The sequence below is a fragment of the Lepidochelys kempii genome, chromosome 16 (assembly GCF_965140285.1).
Source record: "Lepidochelys kempii isolate rLepKem1 chromosome 16, rLepKem1.hap1, whole genome shotgun sequence".
Taxonomy (NCBI): domain Eukaryota; kingdom Metazoa; phylum Chordata; order Testudines; family Cheloniidae; genus Lepidochelys; species Lepidochelys kempii.
In genome coordinates, this window is record NC_136395.1 from 10,804,592 (window position 1) to 10,830,009 (window position 25,418).

Genomic DNA, 25,418 nt, shown 5'->3' on the forward strand with positions numbered 1-25,418 from the left:
CAGTGGTTCTCAACCAGGGGTACATGTAGCCGCAGGGATACATAGAGGTCTTCCAGGAGTACAACTCCTCATCTAAATATTTGCCTAGTTTTACAACAGGCTATGTAAAAAGCACTAACGAAGTCAGTTCATACTAAAATTTCATACAATGGGTTGTTTATACAGCTCTATGTACTATACATTGAAATGTACGTACAATATTTATATTCCAGTTGATTTATTTTATAATTCTACTGTAAAAAAAGAGAGAGTCAGCAATTTGTCAGTAACAGTGTGGCTGTGACACTTGTATTTTTATGTCTGATTTTGTAAGCAAGTAGTTTTTAAGTGAGGTGAAACTTGGGGTACACAAGACAAATCAGACTCCTGAAAGGGTACAGTAGTTTGGAAGGGCTGAGAGCCACTGGACTAGAGAACTTGATGCAGAGCTTTTCCCCTTACAAAACAACTGAAAACAAAGATACACCACCCCCACAGCTGCTGCTGATATTTGTACTTCATCCTTTTCCTGAGCAAAAAGCTTTACAAACTAAAGATGGGTACTGTCAAATGGAGGAATTGGATCGCATTTTCCAAGGCTCCTAAGTACCATTTTAAAGTGATGTAGGCAGTCAAGAAACAGTCTCATTGATCATCAGTGGGATTTACACTGCTGAAATTCGTTCACCTGCACATCTACCAATGTGATATATGCCAGCAATGCCCCTCTGCTATGTACATTGGTCAAACTGGACAGTCTCTACTTAAAAGAATAAATGGACGCAAATCAGACGTCAAAAATTATAACATTCAAAAACCAATCGGAGAACACTTCAATCTCTCTGGTCACTCGAGATTACAGACCTAAAAGTGGCAATTCTTCAACAAAAAAACTTCAAAAACAGACTCCAATGAGAGACTGCTGAATTGGAATTAAGTAAAACTATTTTCCCATGTTTATTTCCCCCACCCCCCACTGTTCCTCAGACGTTCTTGTCAACTGCTGGAAATGGCCCACCTTGATTATCACTACAAAAGGTGATAATCCCTTTCTCTCCCCCCCCCCCCTCCTGCTGGTAATAGCTCATCTTAAGTGATCACTCTCCTTACAGTGTGTATGGTAACACCCATTGTTTCATGTTCTCTATGTATATAAATCTCCCCACTGTATTTTCCATTGAATGCATCCGATGAAGTGAGCTGTAGCTCACAAAAGCTTATGCTCAAATAAATTTGTTAGTCTCTAAGGTGCCACTAGTACTCCTTTTCTTTTTGTGAATACAGACTATCATGGCTGCTATTCTGAAACCTGTCACTGCTGAAACTGTTTCGCTGTCCTATGGTGTGTGTCCAGCTCTGCCTTACTCCTATATAGCCAATAACCCAGTGCTTATGGCACTCAGCTGGGATGCGGGAGTCCTCTGTTCAAGTCTTACCTGATTTGGATCAAGGTCTCTTTTGTGTTTTGATGAGAAATTCCATCTTGCACCAAATCTTCTCTACAAAACTGACCCTTCATTGGAACAAGACTTTGTAGTGGGAATCAGCATTTTCCTGCAAAGAAAAGGAATCTGGCTTTTTCTACACTTAAAATCCTGCAGCGCCTCACTGTGGACACTTACTACTGCATGGGCGGGGTTCTCGGATTCCTGCAGTAAATAGACCTCCCCAAGAAGTGGTCGCTATTTTCTTCCATCTACCTAGTTTTGTCTATACAGGGGATTTTAAGTTGGCTTAACTACTTCACTCATAGGAGTGGATTTTTCATGCCCCTGAGCAATGTAGCTGGGTTAAGTGTCCTAAAGTGGCCTTAATTCATCTTATTTTGAACTAAGAAAAACTGAATTAACGCCACTTTAATTTTAAATTCCCACCTGTCATTCATCCATATTAATTTTCCTGAGTGACTCCATGTAGACAGGCCCTGTGACAGTCATGCTATCGGTTTACACCCAGCCAGCAGCAAGGTCAGCCTTCCAGTTGAGTTATCTGCCTTCCAGCCTGTGTTTGCAGTATCTCTGCTTAGAAATACCTGTCCTATGACCAGCTTGGGGTATCTTCACAGGTCAAGATTGTCCTTCTATGCCAGGATCTTTGTAGGTGGAGTAGGGCAAACAAACACAGTTGAGTGACACAGCTCTTGTTTTGCTTTTCAGGGTTGCCGAGGGAGAGGCGGACCTCTGGGACCCAAAGGAGACAAAGTGAGTAAATTGGAAAACTCTTAAACTTCGTTAGATGTGGTTTAGGTCCAGGGGCAAATGCAGCTGACATTTCTTCTGATTAGAAACTGCCTGGTTAGCTTCTGAGATTCCTGCACACCAAGCCTGGTGGTCCAATACTTATACAATGATAATTCAGCTTTTGTTGGGATGTTTTCGAGCCAAATTCATACTTGTATCTTGAGACAGCTTTTCTGTACAAGCACAGTAGAGGAGTTTGAACTACTAATATTATTCTGAACTACCACTAGGTACCTTAAAAAGTATCATTATGCCCACTTCACAGATGGGGAAACTGATGCACAGAGCAGTAAAGTGACTTACCCAATACCATCCAGGGTCAGACTTGAGACTAGAAGCTAGGTCTCCCAAGTCCCAGTCTAGTGCTCTTTCTAGTAGACCACCCAGCTCTCTCTGTTAACAAAGACTCTGTAGACCTTAGGAATAGCCTTGTTGACAGAGCGAGACCCTGGATGTTCTATTGTGGAGGGAGGGAAGCAGGCATCACTCCAGTGTTGCTTCACGTTGTCTATTAGGTCTGAGACTTAGCTCCTCAGGGTACATCTACACAGCAAAAAAAAAACCCAGCAGTGAGTGTCAGAGCTCAGGTCAACTGACTCAGGATTGCAGGGCTTGTGCTGAGGGGCTATAAATAGCAGTGTAGACCTTCAGGCTCTGGCTGGGGCCTGGGCTCTGACACGCGTCCCTCGCGCTGGTCTCGGAGCCCAGGCTCCGGCCCGAGCCCAAATATCTACCTGGCTGTTATTGGCCTGTAGCACAAGCCCCGTGAGCCCAAGTCAGTAGATCCAGGCTCTGAGACTTGCTCCTGCAAGGGTGGCAGGGCACTACAGAGACCTATTCCAAAGGCTATGTCCCTGCACAGTGCCTCTTTTCCCAGCTTTAGAAATCCAAACTCTCAACCCTTAACATGGTTAAATCCCAGTCCTCGCAGCTGTGCTATCTGTGCACAGGGTGACTTTAAATCACCCCACGCTCCCTCTTGAAAAAGGAAGGAAGATGCCAGGGCAGTGCTTGAAACTGCAGCCAGCAGGCCCACATGGGGATGCTGGTTTCTCAGATGCGGCTTAAAATCTTGGCCGTTCTGCCACAGAGACAATGGTGATTTTGCTGCTTCAGGTACACAGGCCCTTCTCAACCTAGCCTCACTCAGCATAGTTTATCTGTCTGAACCTGGGGTGCCCCGCTCGATGTGTACAGACTGAGGGAAGTGGTTATTCGGCACTGGTGAGGCCACACCTGGAGTACTGCGCCCAGTTTTGGGCCCCCCACTACAGAAAGGATGTGGACGAATTGAGAGAGTCCAGCGGAGGGCAACGAAAATGAGCAGGGGGCTGGGGCACATGACATATGAGGAGAGGCTGAGGGAACTGGGCTTGTTTATTCTGCAGAAGAGAAGAGTGAGGAGGGATTTGAGAGCAGCCTTCAACGACCTGAAGGGGGGTTCCAAAGAGGATGGAGCTCGGCTGTTCTCAGTGGTGGCAGATGACTGAATGGTCTCAAGTTGCAGTGGGGGAGGTCTAGGTTGGATATTAGGAAACACTATTTCACTAGGAGGGTGGTGAAGCACTGGAATGGGTTACCTAAGGAGTGGTGGAATCTCCTTCCTTAGAGGTTTTTAAAGCCTGGCTTGACAAAGCCTTGGCTGGGATGATTTAGTGGGTGTTGGTCCTGCTTTGAGCAAGGGGTTGGACGAGATGACCTGAGGTCTCTTCGAACCCTAATATTCTAGGATTCTATGAATGTTCAGATCAGTGCTTTTAGAGATAATGGAGTGGTGATGGATTTATTTGTTAGTACATCTCAATGTCTCTCTTTGGAGCAAGAGCTGGGTAGAGATGTGTATGTGGAATGCAGTCAGGCTGCTCTCTTTTGTTAGTATCTTGGCGTTATAGAGCGAGATACAACTGCAATCTCCACCTTCAGCATTTCGCTCGAACTGCGTGTATTCTCTGTACGGTTTAGAGCTGGGTCAAGCCACATATTTCATTCCCAGCTCCTTACTTTCCCAGGGTGGTTTGGATCTCCGGGTTTTGGTTTATCCCATTTGGGTCACAGGAATTGGCCCAGTTGTTCAGATCTGAACTCCCCCTCAGTTGGGGTACGTGGTTTTGGTTCAGGCCCAGCTCTGGGTTTGTGTTGACTGAAAAATCCAAGCCTGTCTTAAAGGAGTCACTCTTCTCGTTCCTAGGGGCACCCTGGTGCAATGGGGAGAACAGGCCCCCCCGGAGATCCAGGCCCCCCAGGCATGCCTGGTGTACCTACCGTTGTTCTCTGGAGAAATTCAAAGGAAGACTGGCTGGCGTTCATGGTGAGTCTAGGACACGCCCTTTTCTGCTGAGAGCTGAGAAGGAAAGGAAAACTCAAACTGCTTGCTCCCCAGGGCAGTGCATTTTAGGGTGAACTGCACAGCATCTGGCTCCTCCTGAAAACCCATACCCCTGAGCAGAGAGGTGCAGCTGGAACTGGGGAGGTGGCTTTCTTGCCAGGGTAAAACGAAAATGGGACTTACAGTTTCTGCCTGGAAATAGTGTCACTTCAGTAACACCTGGCACCTGCGGCTCTCAAAGAGCTTCTGAGACACCAGTTGAGCCTCACATCGTCAGGCAGCAAATAAATTCTAAGACCTTCTGACAGCTGGGGAAACTGAGGCACAGAGAAGTTAATTGTCAGATTTTAAAAGCCTGACCTTCATGTTTGTGAATGCCTGCTCCAGCCTCAATTATGGCAGTGTTGGGTCAGAGCCTGGCATAGAATCCAGGAATCCTAGTCCCATGTCCTGTCCACTTGGCCACACAGCCTCCCTCTGAAGAGCCTACAATCTAATTTCCAACCTGGCCCTATGCCTGAGGGTAGTGGGGAGGGCAGGTGAGAGTTCTGGCAGTAAGAATGAGTGGTTTCTCAGCCTAGGCATGTTCATGTCTTCAGCACATCTGCATTTCTTTGATGATCTACTCACATCTTGTGAGCATCCAAGGAGAAGCTGGTCTTAAGGAGGCTCTTAGCATTGTCCTGCACAGTAAGTATTCCACGGGCCAGAGGATCAAAAAACTCATTGTCACTCAGAACACAAACTCTGGGGAGCAGTAAGAGATAACCCTGCTACCCCCAAGTCAGAAACTCCCCCCAGGCATCAGCAGCAAGGTTTGAACCCACGATCTGCCACACCAAAGCAGAGGACTCTGCCAGTTAACCTAAAGGAGGAACTCTGCTAGCAGATAGTAACCATAAGCAATTAATCCTTTCTGTTGCTTAATTTATAATGAAAGGTGTCAGGGCTCAAGCAATTTTTTTTACATTCATAACCGATGCAGCAAGCCCAGAGGTGCCAGGGCTCAGCCCTAGCACAAATGAAGCACTGATCCTTTCTGTGGACCAGCCATGAAATGAAAAGAGGGGTTTGACACTCTGACCCAGTGCGCTGTGTCGGTGTGAGGAGTGCTGTATATTCTGGCACACGCGCTTTGATTAGTCATAACTTCACTGGCAGGCTTCCTGCAGTCACAGCAGCAGTGTCGCCAGGGGTAAATTCTGCAAAGCGGTGGAGCCCGTAGCAGCAGCCTCCCTGCTTCACGTACCCACCTCTTCCGGTTTGCCAAAGATCAACGCTGAATGAGCCGCCGCTGGGATTCCTCGGGAGGGCTAATCCGTGGTTTTCTATTTCAAGCATTAGGGGTTTGATTTTTTTTTTCCTTCCTAACCCACATTCCCAAACTTTGTCCTGGGGCAGGGGGAGGGAAAGCAATCCTGATTCAAACCACATGGAAAGAACAGCAAGACTCCTAAGGAGAAACATGTTTCAGGCCAGTGACAATTCCAATTGAAGCTGTCCTGGCATGAAATGGAAGCCGTATGTTTGGCATCTATTACTTTTCCTTTATTAGAACTGCATGCTGCTGCGACGTGATGTTAGGGAAAGTATATTAAAACATCAAAGGCCTTTAATGCTTTTTAAAGCCGCCATCGTATTCCCTGCTGGCCGTGATGCGTGCCAGCGGGGTTGCAGGCCGGGTCTGCAGGAATAGCACATGTTGCTATTTCAGAGCCTACCACAGCCCTGCTTTTTAGTGCTGAGCCAGTGTCCCCAAGCAGCAGCCATGATGTGTAGCCACTGGGCCAGCCACTCTACAAACTGGCTTTACAAACAAGCCTTCCAGCACTCCAAAGGGGGGGCCAACTGTTGATGTTAACCCGTGTTCCAGATGGGGAGTCAGGGACCAAGGCTTTATTGTAAGTAACTGGCCTGAGGCGATGTAGCAAGTCAGTGGCATAGCCAGGAATAGGGCTGTTGAAGGCCTAAATAGCCACAGTGGCAGAAAAATAATGAATTCTACAACTGACTGGAAGATTGTACCCCAGCTTTCAGGCACAGACCTGGCCATGGTAATCCACCTGTTCACAACATCCCAGGCTGGATTAATGCCCCTTGGATCTAGGAGTGAAGCCACTGCAGTCTGAAGAAGGTCCAGGTTGTACCAAATGCATCCACCTACCTGCTTAGCAACGCTGGTTGCCCTGAAAGCATCACCCCAGGCTCCCCATAGATTAGAATGCAGTTCTAGATCTCTGTTCTTATCACTGAAGTCCTTGATGGGGCTAGTCCTGAGATCAGTTTTCCTCCTGCTGCCGTGGCTTCCCATGACGGTTGCAGTTGACAGGATCAGCCAATAATCGGGGACTTATGGGTGCAGGAGGCAGGATGTTGGCAGAAGCTGGAGTGGTGCTATGGACCCCGTCCCCACAAGAGGTGGGAACAACCAGGGGCTTTACCAGGTTCAGAACTGATCTGTCAGAGTTAGCTTTTGTTGGGTTCCTATAGACGTCCCCGCACACCGACTATAATCTGCTGTTTCTCCTGCAGGCTGGGACAGAAGAGAGAGATGTTGTTGTTTCTGCTTGCGAGGTTCTCCGATGACAGGGGCCGCCAAAGACCCGAGATAGTCAGATGCAGAATCTCTGACTCCTAGGCTATGGGTATGTCTGCACTACAGTGGTACAGCTGCAGTGCTGAGCTACCCTACTGTGGTGTAAGCACTTCGCATAGCAATGGAAGGTGATACCTCAGAGGAAATAACACTTTGTGTGCTTAAACCCCTAAAGCAATGCCTTGCAGGGATCTGGAAAGATCTCTTTTTTCACTCTGCACTACTGATGTGTTGGCCATCCTGATTATTGGGTAAGAGGGGAAGGAATCGCCCGTGCTTAGGGTGACGAGATGTGAGAGACCCAGCTTGGATTCTCTGCTCTGCCAGAAACTTTCTGTGACACTCATGGCAAGTCCACTTAGCCTCTCCGTGCTTCAGTTCCCCAACTGTAAAATATGGATAACAGCACTGTGCTGCCTTGCAGGGTGTTGTGAGGAGCAATGCATTAATTACTGTGAAGTGCTCAGATATCACCATGATGGGGACTCAGTAAATACCTTAGAGTCATTCTGCTGAAGCATCGGCTATTGGTAGGGCCCTATCAAATTCACGGCCATGAAAAATGCGTCACAGACTGTGAAATCTGGTTTCCCCCCTGTGAAATCGGGTCTTTTGTGTGCTTTTACCCTCTACTATAGAGATTTCACGGGGGAGATCAGCCTTTCTCAAATTGGGAGTCCTGACCCAAAAGGGAGTTGCAAGGTTATTTTAGGGGGGTCATGGTATTGCCACCCTTACTTCTGGGCTGCCTTCAGAGCTGGGCGGCCGGCGAGCGGCGGCTGCTGACTGAGGCCCCAGCTCTGCAGGCAGCAGGGCAGAAGGAAGGGTGACAACACCACACTAGGCCACCTTTACTTCTGCGCTGCTGCTGGCGGTGGCTCTGCCTTCAGAGCCGGGCAGCGGGAGAGCGGCAGCTGCTTGGCAGGAGCCCAGCGCTGAAGGCAGAGCCGCCGCCAGCAGCAGCACAGAAGGAAGAGTCGCAGTACCGTAGGCCCCCCTACAATAAGCCTTACGACACCCCCCCACACAACTCCAGGACCCCTACCGTTACAACACTCTGAAATTTCAGATTTTAATCGTGGAAATCATAAAAAAAATTTATTATTTTTAAAATCCTATGACCGTGAAATTGACCAAAATGGACCATGAATTTGGTAGGGCCCTAGCTATTGGCCACTGCTGCCATGGATAGACCAATGGTTTGACCTGGTGCGGCACAGCCTGTCTGTGTGGTCGTGTGTCGCCACCACAGGTCGATCAATTAACCGTCTAGGTTCCTAGCTGGCTCTGGGAAGCCATTGGAGCATGTACGTGAGGCGTACACTTTGTGACGCCAGCTCCATGTCCTGGCTTCACCTCTGCTAAGGGGAACCCACCTTTTATTATTCCAGACGGAGGTGTAGGGGAGAAAGGAGGGACAACGCAGGTTTCACAAAGCGAGCTTGTAACAAGAATGCTTCGTCACTGCTGCCAGCAGCTCCATCAGCCAAGTGCAGGTGTGCTGTAAAAGCAAGTGCTCGGGGTGGGGTGGAGGAGGTGAGGCCAGTACGTGGCGTCTCAGGGATGCGTTCCTCTCGGAGTGTGTTGGTTACATTCTTGGGTTGGGTGTTCTTGTAAACGTTACTTCCGCAGAAAGACGTCTTTCCCCTTTGTAAATAACATCAAAGAGGAAGGGATGGGTGGGGGAGCTGTGAAGGTGCCAACATGACTGGGGAGGGGAGTTCACCACATGGGAAATGCAAACTGATTTCAAGGCAGTGGGGCCACTGTTGCTTATGATCTCCTGTTAGCAATGTGTCAGTGGGGGAAAGGTTGGAGGGGAAGTGGAGAGATGCTTCTGGAAGAGGGGACGGGAGACATGCAGGTGCTTGGCAGGAGATGAGATGGAATCCTCGGGACTATGAGCACTGCTTTTGATATTACTCATCACCAGCCAAGCCAGCAAAGGGATTTTTCGCATCACCTGTTTGGACATGAGCAGCGGCATTTCCATCAAAAAAGATAACCCAGCCCTGTGGACACTTGGGTCGTTCCTACAGGTGTTCTCCTGCTAGGTTAGTCTGCACCTGCTGTCACTTGAGTGAAGCCACTGAACTTCCCCAGCTCTCACTCATGGGTACCACGGAGAGCGTCCACTGCATGGCAGCCAGATGTTGTGATGCAGCATGTTTGTGCCGCGACTCGTGTTGCATTGGAGAGGGGAGGTTTGTGCCATCCAAGATGTTGGCTGGGTCCATCAAGGGTCTATATAGCATCTGTTGTTTTCATTCCTAGATAGTGAAGAGATTGTTGCTTCTCCTATTAAGGTAGAAGGAATGTGAATACTTTACTTATCCCTTCTTGTGAGGTCACAATTCTGTATTTATTACAGATTGGGAGCAAACCCAGCACGTGGAATCTGAACCTTTCAAAATTTCTGAGAAGCTTGGACTTGGGCTCCCTAGATCCAAATCTGCCTCTTTGATTTTTGTTTTGTTTTGTTTCAGGCCAGATCAGAACTATAAGGGAGGGTGAATTTCAGGTTTGGATGATGCCAGACTCCTCCCGAGAATTCAAACTGGCTGAAATGGCATGAGGTTTGTGCTGTTTATCCAAACTCTTGGCTAAAGCCAACCCAGCATCCACACCATTCTGATTGCCTACTGCCACAGACCAGAAATTCAGTAAATAACTAATATTGATGATAGAATTACAGAAGTTAGAGATGGATGAAACCTGTGGGTTTATCTAATCCCCATCTCCTTTCCATTAAAGGGCAAACCTCATAATGTGCATTTGGAATAGGCCACCTATGTGATCAGTTGCCTTTCCAGTTCTCATCTGCCTGCAAAATGGGGTGAAGTGACATCTTAGTATTGGAGTTAGAACTCCATGGTATCTCCGTATTGTCAGAACTGTGACATTCCTGGTTCTGAACTCTGTCCAGATATAGCCACACTTTTCTCCCACCTGCACGTAGTGCCAGTTTTATTTAGAGACATTTTGTATTAAAGCTCCTGGTTTGGTCTCATGCACTTGCATTCTGTTTGTTTAACATGCCTAAACTCTATCACTTAAAAATATTGTCCAAAGCCATATTTCTTCTGAGTATCGTGAGCCTACAGTACACAGTGGTATTGTCGTTGGAGGGAACAGATGGTATCTGTAACAGGGTTTTGGAGACTGATTCTCTAGTGCTCTGTGTTCTCGGCAGAGATGGTGTATTCTCTTGCTACATGTGGCTGCTGAACAAAACATGGACCCTTGTGTATCATGGGACCCAGTGGCTGGCCCCTTGCTCTTAGCCATTTGCTACTCTTCAGGTGAAAAGAGCTATTAGGAAAGATAATGCTGAGTAGTTGAAAGGCCACCCCAGTAACTGCAGTGGTGGAGGATGTGATGGATTGGACCCCCTCCCCCTTATCCAGGATGCCACCTGATATACTGGGGGTTCACTGAGCCTCTCCTGTTCCTCCAGCCTGGATTCCCTCTCTGTTTTGCTGAATTAGGCTTTCTGGCCTATTGCAGCGCACACACACACAGGTAGGGCCACACGCAGCTGCAGACATAGACTGAAGTCAGCTCTGTGTGAGAGGACTTACCCGGCACTCATGTGCACACCCCTTTTGCAGGATAAACTCTAAATAATACTGTCTTGCGCTGTATAGAAAGATCTGCGCGGCTCAAGCTCATAAAAATTTGCCCTTTCCCTCAATGTGGAGACAGATGTGCATAGCTTCTTGCCGCCCCTTCCCCCCAATATGAATTCCACAAACTGGGTTATGTTATATACAAGAAATACGTTTATTAACTACAAAAGGTAAATTTTACGTGATTATAAAGGATATCAAACATATCAAAGCAGATTACCTTAGTAAATAGACAAAAACAGAAAACTGAGCTTAACACGCTCTTTTGCTGTGACCTGGGTCAAACAGTTCCCATGGTGTAGTGCTGTCTCTGGGAGGTTTCTATTGTACACAGTTCCTGGGGCAATCCTTGTACTTGTGTGCATTTCCTCAGTAAGCCATTAACATTGTTTGGCCTTTTTACTGTCGTACCTGAAAGGCTGCTTGTGGGTGTTTTCAACCTCAGGACATATTTCAGCAATACATACATAGTCAAACTTCATAACTTCACACATGACGATAGCACATACAGTCTAATGAGATATTACTGTCTAGCAGATCAGGACTTTTAGAATGACACCTCACAAGGCATGCTTTGTATAAGACATATTCTAATTACATGACAGTGGTGAATATGGGGTGTCAAGGTGTAACAGAGGAGATTTAGCTTTAGGCTCGGGTAATGATACTGTTACAGCTTTGCTGGCAAGGAAGAATATGATGTATATTGAAACAAATGCAAAGTGTAACAATGCATCCACACTCCAGATTGACAGGCTACACACTCACTGATCTCTTTGTCAGTGTAATACGGGAATCTTCATTTTCCCTGCAACTCTTTTGTTGTGAGGTCACAGCTGACTTTGTGTAACCATCGGAGCTCACCTGGGTGGCTCTGAAATGTTCTGTTGCTCGGGAAGTGGCTGTTCTCCTGAGAGAGAGAGAGAGAGAGAGAGAGACTTCCTTGAGACCTTGGATGACCTCAGAGAAGGCACCAGGTTGGTGTAGTCCACACAACATGAGGTTTTCATATATTCCCTGAGGTTTGGTTGTTTTCAGGCTCAGCCTTTCAAAGTTTGTTTGGCCAGCTCACTCAGCTACTGATCTGGCTTTTAAAACTTGGTGGGGTTTTTTTTTTCCAGAACATTGTTCCTTTATTACTTGGGGGAAACAGGTTTTCCACCATCCATGATGAGCCTTGAGGACTCCCTCCCCTTGCAGTCTTTCTGGCCTTTACCCCCTTTTCTCACTCTTAAAGCCCCCCACTAAGCCTTCTGAGTGGGATGGTTTGGTCAGGGCTCCTTTCTACAGTGAAATCAGTAGAAGAGTGAGGGTACGTCCCATGCTTCCAACAGCCAGGGCCAGCTCCAGTGTTTTTGCCGCCCCAAGCGGCAAAGAAACCCAAAACTTGCCGCCGAACAGGGAGGCGGAATCCTGGCCGCTCAATCCGGAGGTGGAGTGATGGTGCGGCCACCGAATCGCCGCCAGTGAGCGAAGAGAAGAGGCGTGACCCTGCTGCCGAATTGCCGCCAAGCACGAAACACACTGTGACGGAGCGACTGCCGAATTCCCGCCGCTGCCGAGGGCAGGTTGCCGCCCCAGAGCCCGACATCCTGCTGCCCCTTTACATTTGCCGCCCCAGGCACCTGCTTGGTTCGCTGGTGCCTGGAGCTGGCCCTGCCGACAGCACATCTGTTGCCTTCTGCTTGGAGTACTGCTACCTGGACCATTAGGCAGTTACTGTTGCTTTTGACTAATGCGGAGCAGTAGCCTGTCCTGTGCTGAGTGAGAATGAGCCTGAGAATCCAGTGAGGTCTTTCTCTGATGGCAGTGCGGTGCCCAAAGTGGTGGGACTGGGAGGACAACACTGTGCTGAAGCGCTGGTGAGCTAGCAAGCTGCAGAACCCAGGAGGCAGGTGGTAATTGCTACAGAACAGCTGCAGTCAGATCCATGAATTAGCTCTTCGTTTCTTTCTCGTTCTCTCTGTCTTTTCCAGTGAAACTGCTCCAGCATAGTAACGTTATTTATATGATGATACTGGGGCAGTGGCGATGAGGTTCAGCAGGTAACACTGTAGTGATCACACAAATTACCCTGGAGCTGCCGTTGTTGCCAGGCTGTTACTGCCTAGATTCTGCAGCGCATCTCAGGGTAACCATTTAAATAGCTTGGGACCAACCTGGACCACGTCTTGCTCCAGTTACATTGGTGAAAGGACCACGGCAGATCCCTGAGAGAAGGAGAGTCAAAGGGGGGTTGCTAGCAAATGAAGGGTACGTTTTTTCTCCTCTCTAACAAAATATTCTGGAATGTTCTAGAACTCTGCTTCTGATAAGCATCCAGAGGGTGGAATACCATTAAAAGAAGTCTAGATGGCCTCCCTACACCCCTCTCCCCCCCCAAAAGACATTTCTGCCTATACTGTTCCCATGCTCCGAGAGCAGTTTCCTACCAGGAGGCAACAGGGCTGGCCCTTCCTGATGTTCTCTTGTGATAAACATTACACAATGCAGACCCTAATATGGAGATGTCTCCTAGAGCAGAAGGTAAAAACATTCATTAGAGTGGGGAGTTCTTTCCACTGATCAGAAGCAGTTGCGGTCATATCTAATTGCACTTAAATTGTTTCAAGATGATCTAGGGCTGCGTGACTCTTGGCAGGAATCACTGCCATGGTCTGGTTCCAGGCCTTTTGTTGACAAGTCTCTCACAGGACTCCTGAGGGGAGAAAAAAGTCCCTGGTTGAGTGTCAAGGTGTCACTATGGATTAAAACTAGTTAAGCAATGGCCAAATAGCCAACAGAGTTGAGATGGGCAGTTTCTTGTATCAGTAAGAACTTTTCATAGACACTTAGATTTCAAGGCCAGAAGGAACCATTGTGGTCATCTAGTCCGACCCCCTATATAACACAGACCAGGGACCTTCCTCCTTACTAATGGGGGATCTCCATGGTTGATATTGGGACCATTTACGGCTGATTTTAAATAATGATTTGGAGGAGGATGCTAGCAGTGAGTTGGAGACATGTGCTGGAGCCTCTGAAGCCTTAGGGATAGGGGACAGGCCATGGTGAACGTTGAGAAATTACAGCTGGATTCAGCCAGCAACACCCTGGCTGGTGAAATTCAATGTGGACAAATGTAGGGTGGCAAAAACCAGTCTAAGCATACCTGTGTCCATGGACTCTGAACCTGAGGCTTCCTCTGGGAAAGTGTGGAGACCTAGGAGTCAAGAGGAATGGGGAGATGAGAGCACCTAATGCGGTCTTGGGATGCATCAGGTGAGGTATTTCCGGAAGAGACAAGGAGATGCTAGTACCGTTATACAAGGCACTGGTGAGACCTCATCTGGAATATTGTGTGCAGTTCTGGTCTCCCATGTTTAAGAAGGATTAATTCAAACGGGAACAGGTACAGAGAAGGGCTACTAGGATGATCCGAGGAATGTATACTTGTCTTATGAAAGGAGACTCAGTGAGCTTGGCTTGTTTAGCCTAACTAAAAGAAGGCTGAGGGGAGATATGATTGCTCTCTATAAATATATCAGAGGGATAAATACCATGGAGGGAAAAGAATTATTTAAGCTTAGTACCAGTGTGGACACAAGAACAAATGGATATAAACTGGCCATCAGGAAGTTTAGACTTGAAATTAGACGAAGGTTTCTAACCATCAAAGGAGTGAAGTTCTGGTACAGCCTTCCCAGGGAAGCAGTGGGAGCAAACAACATATCTGGCTTCAAACAAAGCTTGATAAGTTTATGGAGGAGATGATATGATGGGATAGCCTAATTTTGGCAATTAATTGATCTTTGACTACTAGTGGTAGATATGCCCAATGGCCTGTGATGAGATGTTAGATGGGGTGGGATCTGAGTTACTACAGAGAATTCTTTCCTGCCTGTCTGGCTGGTGAGTCTTGCCCACATGCGCAGGGTTTAGCTGATGGCCATATTTGGGGTCGGGAAGGAATTTTCCCCCAGGGCAGATTGGTAGAGGCCCTGGGGGTTTTTCGCTTTCCTGTGCAGCGTGGGGCACAGGTCACTTGCTGGAGGATTCTCTGCACTTTGAAGTCTTTAAACCACAATTTGAGGACTTCAATAGCTCAGACATAGGTTCGGGGTTTGTTACAGGAGTTGGTGAGTGAGATTCTGTGGCCTGCGTTGTGCAGGAGGTCAGACTAGACAATCATAATGGTCCCTTCTGACCTTAAAGTCTATGATTCTATGATCTGGACGAAGATTTCCACCTAATAGTATGCCTCTCAAGTTATGAGAAGCAAATGAGAGACTAAGGGGTAGGTTCCATTAGAATGACAATCACACTCCTTTATCAAATTAGGATATAGTTGACATTGCAAATGTTTTCAGAAGACTGGAGAAGTCACTTGGCATTGCTGTACTCAGAAGTCCATGGTTATGGGGTTATACTGAAAACCAATCACTCCCTTTTTAACCTTGCCCCATAACTTGAGGTCAAGAGGTCATGCTAGGAAGTGAATGGCTGGTAAATTTAGAACAAAGGAAACTATTGCTTCATGAAAGGTAGTTAACCACTAGGGATTTACTGCCACAAAAAGGCAGGGTCAATTCTGTGGTTGGGTAACTTTGTGATCGTAATAACTTTGATCTGAAGTAAAGGTGGAGTTAATCAATTGTCATGCTTCAGTGCATAAATTGGTCCCCAGTGAGAGGCCAGGAAGGGATTTTTTTTTTGCACCAGTGTTCAGTATGGCATTGTGGAATTAGCTAGATGCTGCATGGGAGTGTATCACTGACCTACGAAGCATCCTGTATTAGCCACAATAAGAGGCAGGATTCAAACTAGTTGGCCCGTCACTGTGACCTCGCTCAGTGCTGGTGTTCTGTCACGTATAGTGTCTGCACTAATCGTTCCACTTTTCTGCTGACCAGAGCTCCTTCAGGCAAAGAGCTGCTTAAAATGCAGAAAGCAATCGATTTTCCTTGGCTTCTGAGGCCTGGATTCAGTCTGTATTCAGGGTTCAATTCTCTCTTTTGAAGTTTAACGAAACAGCGTCACAAGCCCCCAGTGCACCTGAGTTCACTGCTTCAGAAGCCATGGGGAGAAAGCATTGGCTGCATGCCAGTTCCTCCAGAGCCTCCACAAAAATAGCTCTGAAGAGGCTTCTGAGGGAAATGAGACTCCGCTGCAGTGGGCCACAGCCTGGCTTGACAGGCTGTCAGGGATTTTGCACATTTGCTCACATTAATCAATTTGGGATAAACTTTAAAGGAGCCGAAATGCCTGGTGCAGCATTAGAGCTAGTTAAATGTACCCATCCATCATCTGTCCAAGAGCCCTGCTTATTGCTAGAAATATTTCCATATGGTGAAAGACCTTTGTTTGTTTTTGTAAATGAGCTCTCTTAGACTCCCCTCCTTCTCTCTCCTCCTATATGTCCAACGAATAATCTGGGAAGGGGGCGGATTTCTCACAACCTTGAAGACTTGAGCTGGGTATACAGCTGGGCAATGGATGGCAACCCAGTCCTATCAATGGTGTTTGGTTTCTGTTTGGAAACTGCTGTGCTTTTGTGCCTTTGTGGTGGACTTGGGGCTTGGGAAGAGCTGGCAGAATCAGGCGCTAGTCTGTACTGGAGACCAGAATAAAGTGAAAAGGATGGGGGACAGGGGTAGGAAATAAGAACTTTCCCCTCCTGTGTTCCTGTCATTCAAGCTGGTGAGAGAACTTCAAAAGGACTGGGGTATTGATTGTGTGCCCTAATGGTTTGAGGATGCTTCTCCAAACTAACTGAGCCCCTCAAGAAAACTGGACTGGAAATGTGTGGAAACGAGGCTTTCACCAGAAGTTTTTTAATTCCTCTAACTGGGCCAAAACTACTGAGAGATTAGCTTTCCAGGTCATGGTGTTTTTGTTTTCCTTTTCGGTGTTTTGTTTTTTAAAATGTTTATCATTTAATTTTCTTTTAAAGGTACAGTGGAGATATGATTCAGAAGTGCAGCAGCCCATAAATGAAAATCTGTTTGAGAGAAAGGTTCTTGTCATTTGGGTTTAGAGTAGAGCTGGTTAGAAAATGGAATTTCTGTCCTATGGGAAATTCTGACATTTTCAAAATTTGTTTCCGTCCCAATTCATGATGAAAGGTGGAAACTTTTGCAGAACAGAAACTCTAGAAAATGTCTATTCATCAACATCTAAGGGACCTTGTTGAAACATTAAAAGTCTAAAATAAAATATTAAATATAATGGAAAACATTAAATACAACACGTATATAGCATTTTTAATTGAGATTGTATGATATGAAAGTCGAAAGAAGAAAGTCAATTTGAAATATTTCATTTTAGTGTTGAGTTGTTCCCTCAAATTTCATTGAAATCCACACATTTGGAAGTTGATGAAAATGCACTGATCATTTTTCAACCAGCTTTAGTTTTGGATGAATGATTGGGTCATTTTTTAGACTGAGCTGGGGCAGACGACTCGACAGACACAGCTCACAGGACTGGCTTTCAGCAGTGGCTTACCACTGTCGTTAGGTCCCAGGATAAACACTCAGGGTTTTGTATTGCCTGCTGCAGTGGGTTGCTGGCTTCTTTTTGCACATCTCGGATGGTGGTGTGGAGTAGGGCTGGCTGGAAAACAAGAATTCCATTTAGCAAAACATTTCGCAGTCGCAGCAATTGGGCTTCATTCTGCATCAGGAGGAAACCGAGAGCTTTTGAATTTTTTCATGAAAAATCGGAGAGACCGACCCAAGAATAGCTCAATAGAAGACCCAAATTCAAGTTCCTGTGCTGCCTGATTCAGAACAAGGGCTTGAACCTGGGCCTTGCACACCCCAGGCAAGTGCCATAATCTCTGGGCTATTCTGTTGGCTATTCTGGGGTCTCTCTGGTCAAACTGAGACAGAGAGAGAAATTCCAGCCTGGGCCTGATAAACTTTCCCAATGAACGTTTCATTGAAACCAATAATGGTTCCGTGAAGAATTTGTTTTGACTAATTGCATTTTCTGATGAAAACACATCTTGCTGGAAAAAACCCTGACTCGCTCCAGTTTGGAGTCCACAGTTCCTTTGGCCAAACACAGGGGTGGGGAACCGTTTTTCTATCGGGGCCATTGACCCAGATCAAAAATCAGCTGAGGGCCACTGACAGCCCCCCGGGGGTGGAGGCTCCAGCCCTGAGGGGGGCACAGAGGCTCAGGGCTTCCCTAGGCTCTGGGGTGGAGCCAGAAATGGGTTCAGAGTGTGGGAGGGGGCTCCGGGCTGGGGCCAAGGGGTTTTGGGGTGCAGGGGATTGAGATGTGGGAGGGGGTGCAGCTCTGGGGGTGTGGGCTCTGGGGTGGGACCAAGAATGGGACAGTGGTTTGGGATGCAGGAGGAGTTTCAGGGTGCAGGCTCCGGGCTGGGACGGGGGTTGGGGTTTGTGGCGGGGGGGATAGGTGGAGTCTGGGAGGGAGCTTGGGTGCGGTTCCTGGTCAACGGGAGCTGTGGAGCTGGGGGCAGGGGCAGCGCTCAGAGCTTCCCTGATTGCCTCTCCACCTAGGGGCCACAGGGACATGCCAGCAAGCTGGCCCTCATGGCTCCAGCCCTGCAGAGCGGGGGGCATCTGGCCGACAGCACAGAGACTTGCCGCAGCCCGGATGAAAAGAAGCAGTGGGCTGCAGGTTCCCCACCCTGGTCTAACACTTTGAAAGGAGCCTGGTTAAAAAAACAGTGCCTGTTGCATCTTGCTCCTGGGGGGAAGGATCCAATGCCCCCTGAAGTCAATGGAATCCAGTCTGTTGACCTGGATCTGGATTAGGCTCTAAATGTCTGTCAAGCGGCTGCTGCTCACATTAAAATCCAGAGGAAATACAATGTCCCCAAAATACTTCCTGACTAACCACCAAAAGTTATGTTTGTGGCATATTTTTGAGGTAAAAGCAACAAATCAACAGGATTTGAAATATCCTGGTGGCTTTCTTGGAGGGCGTTCAGAGCGTAACAGAAATGATGATTAAGGGGCTGGAGAGATGGATTTATGGGGTGAGATGAAAGTAGCTAAATATGTCTGGGGCTAAATATAGCTGGGGCAGTGTAATGGGGTTCAGCGCAAGGACAGAGGAGATAAAATTGAGAGGAAATGTTGGCTGAACATCAGGAGATGTTTCCTGACCCCGAGATCTCTTTGGCTCTGAGATATTTTCTTGCCAAAAGCAGTCAAAGCCATATCACTTTGGAAGTTCTAAACTGAATGGGAAAAATCACTAGAAACTGTCCTTTACAGGCAGTTTTTTCTCTGGGCCCCAGTCTAGGGACTGGGTGGCCTATTAAATCTTTTTGTTTTTTAGCCTCCATAAGATTCAATTTTTATAGTCTCTTTCACATCACCCCAGCCTGTCGACATCTGAGGGGATTGAACCCAGGCCCTCTGGATCCAAAAGGATAAGCTGCATTTTCTTTAAACTTGGTAGCAGATTGGTAAACCTCTATATGTAGTCTTGCCAGAGACAGAAGAAGACCGAGCCCATACCATGTTAGCGTAGGTTACATCTGCTTTCTGTGTGGTATTCTGCCTTCCCCTTTGGTTAGTGATGGCTCTGTATTCTCAGAGACAGGCAGCATGTCATAACTCTTTGGTGGCCTCCTCTGTTCTGCTGTTTCATTCTATTTGAGTATCTCCTCACCTAAGAGGCTGCATCTCCAGAGCAAAGGAATAATCTTACGTGAAAATGGAAAGTAGGAAATCACTACAGGTTGAGTCTCACATCTCATTATTGGTTCTATGGGGCAGGAACTGTCACCTAACACAATGGGACCCCTGTCCCCCTTGCTGCTTCTCCTCTTCTCACCCTACACAGTGCATCTGCATTCTTCTGTCTCTTCTCTTTCTTCTGGGGAAACATACCACGGCCTAGCCCCTTACCTCCCCCAATCCACACACTTCCTCTCCCTCCTCACCACCACTCTTTTCACTGTATGTCTTCTCTGGGCAATCTCATCCATTCGTGTGGCTGCAGCTGCCATCCTGATGCTGACGAATGGCGAATCAACCTGCCTGCTTCCATCAGATCCTGCATGCCTGCCTGTCAATCTGACATCCCCGGGCCATCACGTTATCAGCTTAAACATCACACAACCAAAACCAATCACCTTCACTTCCCTCTCAACCCCTTCCTCTCTCCATCACTGCTGTCAGAGCCACCTGCCTCCCCGTCACTCAGCCCTGTAATGTGACTCCTCCCTCCTGCTTCCCTCACACATCCAAAGGGAACCCAAATCCCTCTGCAATGTCTCTAAGCTTTGTCCTTTTCTTTTTCCCTCGCTATGGATAAAATTCTCTAGTCCAGGCCCTCGTCATTTTGTGTCTCAGTTATTACAACCTTCCCCTCTCTGGCTTCCCTGACACCTGTTTTGTCTCCTTACAGTCCATATAAAAAGCTGCCCCTAAAATATCTTTCTCATCCATTACTCTGATCATCTCTCTCTCCCCCCATCATCCTTCCATCCTTCCATCATCCTTTGAATCCCTCTACTGGCTCCCGTCTTCTACTACATCAAATGCAAGGTAGAGAGGTGGGACTGAATGGAAGGAGAAAACTTGGGAGCAGAGAGGGGGATTCAAAGAGTTCAAGAGCAGAGAGGCGCCTTAAAAGCCCTGCATAACTCTGCCCTACCAACTTATCCTCCCGGGCCTCGTTTCCAGTTGCCGCCCAACCTGTCTGCTCCACCAACAGTGCCAGCCTCATCCACCCACAGATTCGGCTTTTCACATCAACCTCGCCATGCGGGCGGCCCGCTAGGAGCGGAATGCCCTTCCAGAGCTCATTGACGAGGCCTCTTCTCTCCACAGTCAAATCCCTTCTGAAGCCCCAGATCTGCTCTGACACCTGTAGAGAAAGTAGCTGACCTGTACCGATGAATATGAGGCGTTCTAGGGCAGGGGAGAGGAGTTGGGGGGGGAGCCATATCAACATTATTTTGTCAAGACTTGGCAAGCATCTCCCTGACCACTGCACTGATATGCTGTAGTCCTTTTCCTTTGTGTCTGTCTTTAGACTGTGAGCTCTTCGGGGCATGGGCCGGGCTTTCTTTTCCAGCCGGAAAGCTCTCAGCACAGAGTGGGTGCTGCCGGATTCATAAATAAGAAGAGTGGCATCTTTAGGGTATGTCTACAAAGCAAAGAAAACCCAGCGGCTGGCCCATGCCAGCCAACTTGGGCTCACGGAGCTTGGGCTGCGGGGCAGTTTCACTGCGGTATAGACTTCTGGGCTCTGGGATCCTCCCACCCTGCAGGTCCTAGAGCTTGGGCTCTAGCCCGAGCCCAGTCGTCAACACAGCAATGAAACGGCCCCGCAGCCCGAGCCCTGAGAGCCCAAGTCAGCTGGCACAGGCCAGCTGCAGGTGTCTAGTTGCTGTGTGGACACACCCTGAGTGGGTGTTCTCATCTAATCTGGTAGAAATCGTGATGCTGACAGGACTGTAGCATTGCTCCTGGTGCCTTGACTACAGAAGCATGTGTCATTCTTTGGTTGGTATAATAGACATTTACACGCTCTCTCTTTTTCCTCCCCTCTCCTTTTAGCAATCCTCATTTTACCAGCTTCTCCACGCAGGCTGGCCGGTGAGTGTCTCCTGCTAAGTAAGTCTACATAGGGATGTGGTGGGTTTTCCAGCATCTGCGTTTTTTTTTAAATCAAGACTGGATGTCTTTGTAAAAGCTCTGCTATAGCTCAAACAGAAGTGACAGGCTTGACCCCAGGAATCACTGGGGAAAATTCTCTGCCCTGTGTTATGCAAGAGGTCAAACAAGATGGTCTTAATGGCCCCTTCTGGCCTTAAAGTGGGAAATTGGGAGAATGCCACCAAAGGACATCAGGAAAGGGTGCAGTGATTGGGGCGCACTTTTGGCTCATAGTGGAGCCTAGGATTGAAAGGTCACGGAAACAAGAGATGGGAATCCAGTGTTACACCCCTTAAAAGCTCTGTCTTCCAGTACCTCTGCTGGCTCCCTGTTCATTTTCAGATTCAGTCAGAAATTAATCCTTACTCTTTTTAAAGAAACCCATGTATTTATTCTGCCCACTTCATGAACCTTTTCTCTGTATTATACCATTCCCTCCACCCCATGTGTTGCATATATAAACAAAAAGAGGATTTTGTGCTCTAGATCCTCTAACAAGGTGTCTCAGATTTTTTCTGTATGATCATTTGGAGTCTTCTGTCTTTTTAAATAGTTTTGATATCTAAAATATGTTACTGTTTGCCTTTATTTTTTAAATCTAGAGACATCCAGGACCGCCTGGGCTGCCAGGGCACGCAGGGAAACCAGGATTACCTGTAAGTATGAAAAATCCCCTCTAAATATGTCCAAAGTAGCCAAGTCCACAGTTATCCCATCAGACATTTCTGCTTTCTTTGGAGACTTTCAGAGGCAATGTTTAGAGACACTTGAGCAATTTAGGCCATACAGCTGATCTCCCTTTACCTCTGTTACTGTCAAATTGTTTGTCTTCCTACAATTAAAGCTTCAGTGCTGGGATTTTCAAAAAAGTTGGAGGTGGGTGAAAATCAGTTGAAGTTGGATGCCTGACTCCCTTAGGTTCCTTTGAAAGCCCAGCCCAGCCTCTCGCTGCTGTAAGATGGCATAGCTCCATTGACTTTCTTCAGTGAAACAATGCTCATTTTCACTCACTGAAGATCAGGCAGGGGGGTGAGAGAGAGAGAGAGAGAGAAAGAAACGGAGCCTACAAACCCCATATTGAGTGTAGACAAAGGGGAGAGGAGAGTCTCTCCTGTTTACAAGCAAGCAGCTTGATCACAACCCCACGCAGCTGCCAGTCATGGAGGTAGGCACACACAGCTGAACCCAATAGAGGGAAACAAGGCCTGCAATAAAGGGGAGAGTATAGAGAAGGAAGGGGAGGCTGGGAGATCTGGGCTAGCAAAGTGGCAACAGCCCTGCACCAGGCTGCCTCCTGGAAAACAGCCAGGAGACTAAAGGAGGCTGCAAGAGTAAAGGGCTGACAGGCTTAATTGGAAATGAGGATCCAGGAACTGGCCTGACTAAAAGCAAACTGAGGAGGGTCAGTCAGGAGAAGCTGAAGCCCCTCGAGAGACCACACCTTGAGATGATGACTCTGTGTGTGTGTGTGTGTGTGTGTGAGTGAATGAAGTTATAACACGTTTACAGATTGTTGCCATGTCCGTATCAAGAGACAAAACGATAACCATTACAACAGCGAGCTTTTGTGTAGAGTATCATTAGACAGTGATCTCATCAGATCTCTCTGTTGAACAGGGTGTTACCATATTACAGAGTGATCCTCTTTACCCTACCCAAGATGTGGTGTTTCTGGTAATTTTATTAAATGGAGTGAAACTGCTGACGACACCTACATGTCAAACCAGGCACTTCTACCCAATATTAAAACCCAAAAGGATTGGACAGATGTGGTGGTTGTTTTGCAGGCGCGTGTACTTTTTCTGAGTATCGAATAACTGGTAACCAAATATCTACATATCTGTTTGTTCTTTGTCTGTTCTGCTGGCTAGGTAATTGATGCACTAATTTTTCCATAGCAACAACCCCCCATATGTTTTTTTCACGTTTTATTGAGGCAAAGTTACAATAAAACTAACGTACGATGTTGTACATGACTTGTTACTTTTTAGGATCAAGTTAATAGTCAAGCTAAAGATGCTGGCTAGGGATCCTTCCTCCTCTGAGTATGCTGAAAAGGGTGACCAAACTTTTGAATACCTGTCCTCTTTTTGGCATTTCTATTGTGTGTGTACTTGGTTTTTGAACCATTCCCTTAGTTTGGGGCTGCTTTTCTTTTTCCAGTGGGAGGCAGTCAGTGCTCAGTACCCTAGCAGCTACTAGCAGATGAGAGATTAATTCTTCACTTCTATTGGTGTGACTGTATGTCAGGGGTAGGTAAACTACGGCCTGGGGGCCGCATCCAGCCCTTCCGATGTTTTAATCTGGCCCTCAAGTTCCAGCTGGGGAGTGGGGCCTGGGGCTTGCCCTGCTCAGTGCATGCCAGGTCCCCGCGCGGCTCCTGGAAGCAGCGGCATGTTCCCTCTCCACCTCCTATGCGTAAGGGCAGCCAGGGGGATCTGCACACTGCTCTCGCAGCTCCCACTGGCTGGCAGCTGTGGCCAATGGGAGCTTCAGGGGCAGCGCATGCGGATGGGGCCGCATGCAGAGCCTCCTGGCTGCGCCTCTGGGTGGGAGCCGGAAAAGGGACATGCCGCTGCTTCCGGGAGCTGCTTGAGGTAAACGCTGCCCGGAGCCTGCACCCCTGACCCCCTCCTGCCCTCTGAATCCCTTGGACCCAGCCCGGAGCACCCTCCTGCACTCCCAGAACCCACACCCATAGCCGAAGCCCTCACCCCCTTCCACACCCCAACCCCCAGTTTTGTGAGCATTCATGGCCCGCCATACAATTTCCATACCCAGATGTGGCCCTCGGGCCAGAAAGTTTCCCACCCCTGCTGTATCTGCTAGAGAGGAGGATTGCTAAGGGATTGCCTTCTCAGCAGGGTCCTAGAGCCTGGCCTTCAGCCCAATCCTGGAAGTCTACACAACAATGAAACAGCCCCACAGCCTGAGCACCGTGACCCAGAGTCGCTTGCCATGGGCCAGCCACGGGTTTTTCTTTGCTGTGTAGACAGCCCCTAAATGATCATTTGATCATAAATATTCAACAATTTGTGCTATTTGGTTAGGAACTGCATTCCAATACTCCCTAGTGACTGGCCGTGTCTGTCACTATGTATAAAATCTCCTCTTAGCCCACAATTTCTCCAACATATATCCCCATCCTTCTCTCTCTTTCACTCTCTCTCACTAACCTGGCTGGTGTGAAGTACTATTAAAAAGGTATCTTCAAGAAACTTTCTTTTATCATGCAACAGACTGATATTTGCATTAATATTTTATATCCATTCCAGAGGAGGATGTTTTTTAAGTGATATTTACTATAGGACCTACACCAAGTCAGTTCTGGTGCTCTTGCATTCCCTCTGCTGACTATTCAGCTGCAGTTAACTAATGGGGTCCCTAAGCTTGCTGCTCTAACTGATGGTGCTGATGCACAGACGGGGGAAAAAAAGACAGGTGTGCTCTTGACAAGCTGTATTATAAATATGCCTCGGCAGGGAAGTGGATTGTGTAACAGGAAATTTGTTCGAGCCAAGTGGAATGAGAGAAAAGGTGGGGGAAGACATCTTATGTTCTAGTCTCCGAAAGAAAATTATAAGCAGTGGAGAGAGAGTTTGCTCCCAAAGCCTGTGGTTGAGTACTTGATGGTGCCTTTGCTGTAAACCAGGGGAATGCAAGCAGAACAAGGGCAGTCTTCGCAGAGCATTCAGAGAGCTATGATGCGGATCATCCTGTCACACAGCATGTGACTGAGATTGCCAATGCTACCTTTGTGTATTGTTCATTGTCTCCCCTGTAATGGTGCCTTTAAACAAGGCTGCGAGGCCCAGCATTCTTTCAACACGGTCAATACTGCAACATGATCCGGGCTTGCTGGGGGAAAGTCTAACCTGCATTGATTTGATCTCTGTGTGTGCAGGGTCCGCCCGGATATCCAGGAGAGCCAGGAGACAAAGGCCAGTTGGGGTATATGGTAAGTGGAGGCTGCCTATAGCTGCTGTCTCAGGTATGTGTTAGCCCAGTCCAGGTATGTGA

General features: G+C 47.6%; 1 protein-coding gene across 1 annotated transcript in view; it reads left to right on the top strand.

Annotated features, from left to right (window-relative positions):
- The window catches only part of LOC140899299 (uncharacterized), a 259,724-nt gene that overhangs the window by 136,402 nt on the left and 97,904 nt on the right, over positions 1–25,418 (top strand). Inside the window, exons 8-12 of the mRNA XM_073314570.2 lie at positions 2,136–2,180; positions 4,408–4,527; positions 21,300–21,338; positions 22,001–22,054; positions 25,303–25,356. Of these exons, the coding sequence (XP_073170671.2) occupies positions 2,136–2,180; positions 4,408–4,527; positions 21,300–21,338; positions 22,001–22,054; positions 25,303–25,356 (312 nt within the window). The remainder of the gene's footprint in view (positions 1–2,135; positions 2,181–4,407; positions 4,528–21,299; positions 21,339–22,000; positions 22,055–25,302; positions 25,357–25,418) is intronic.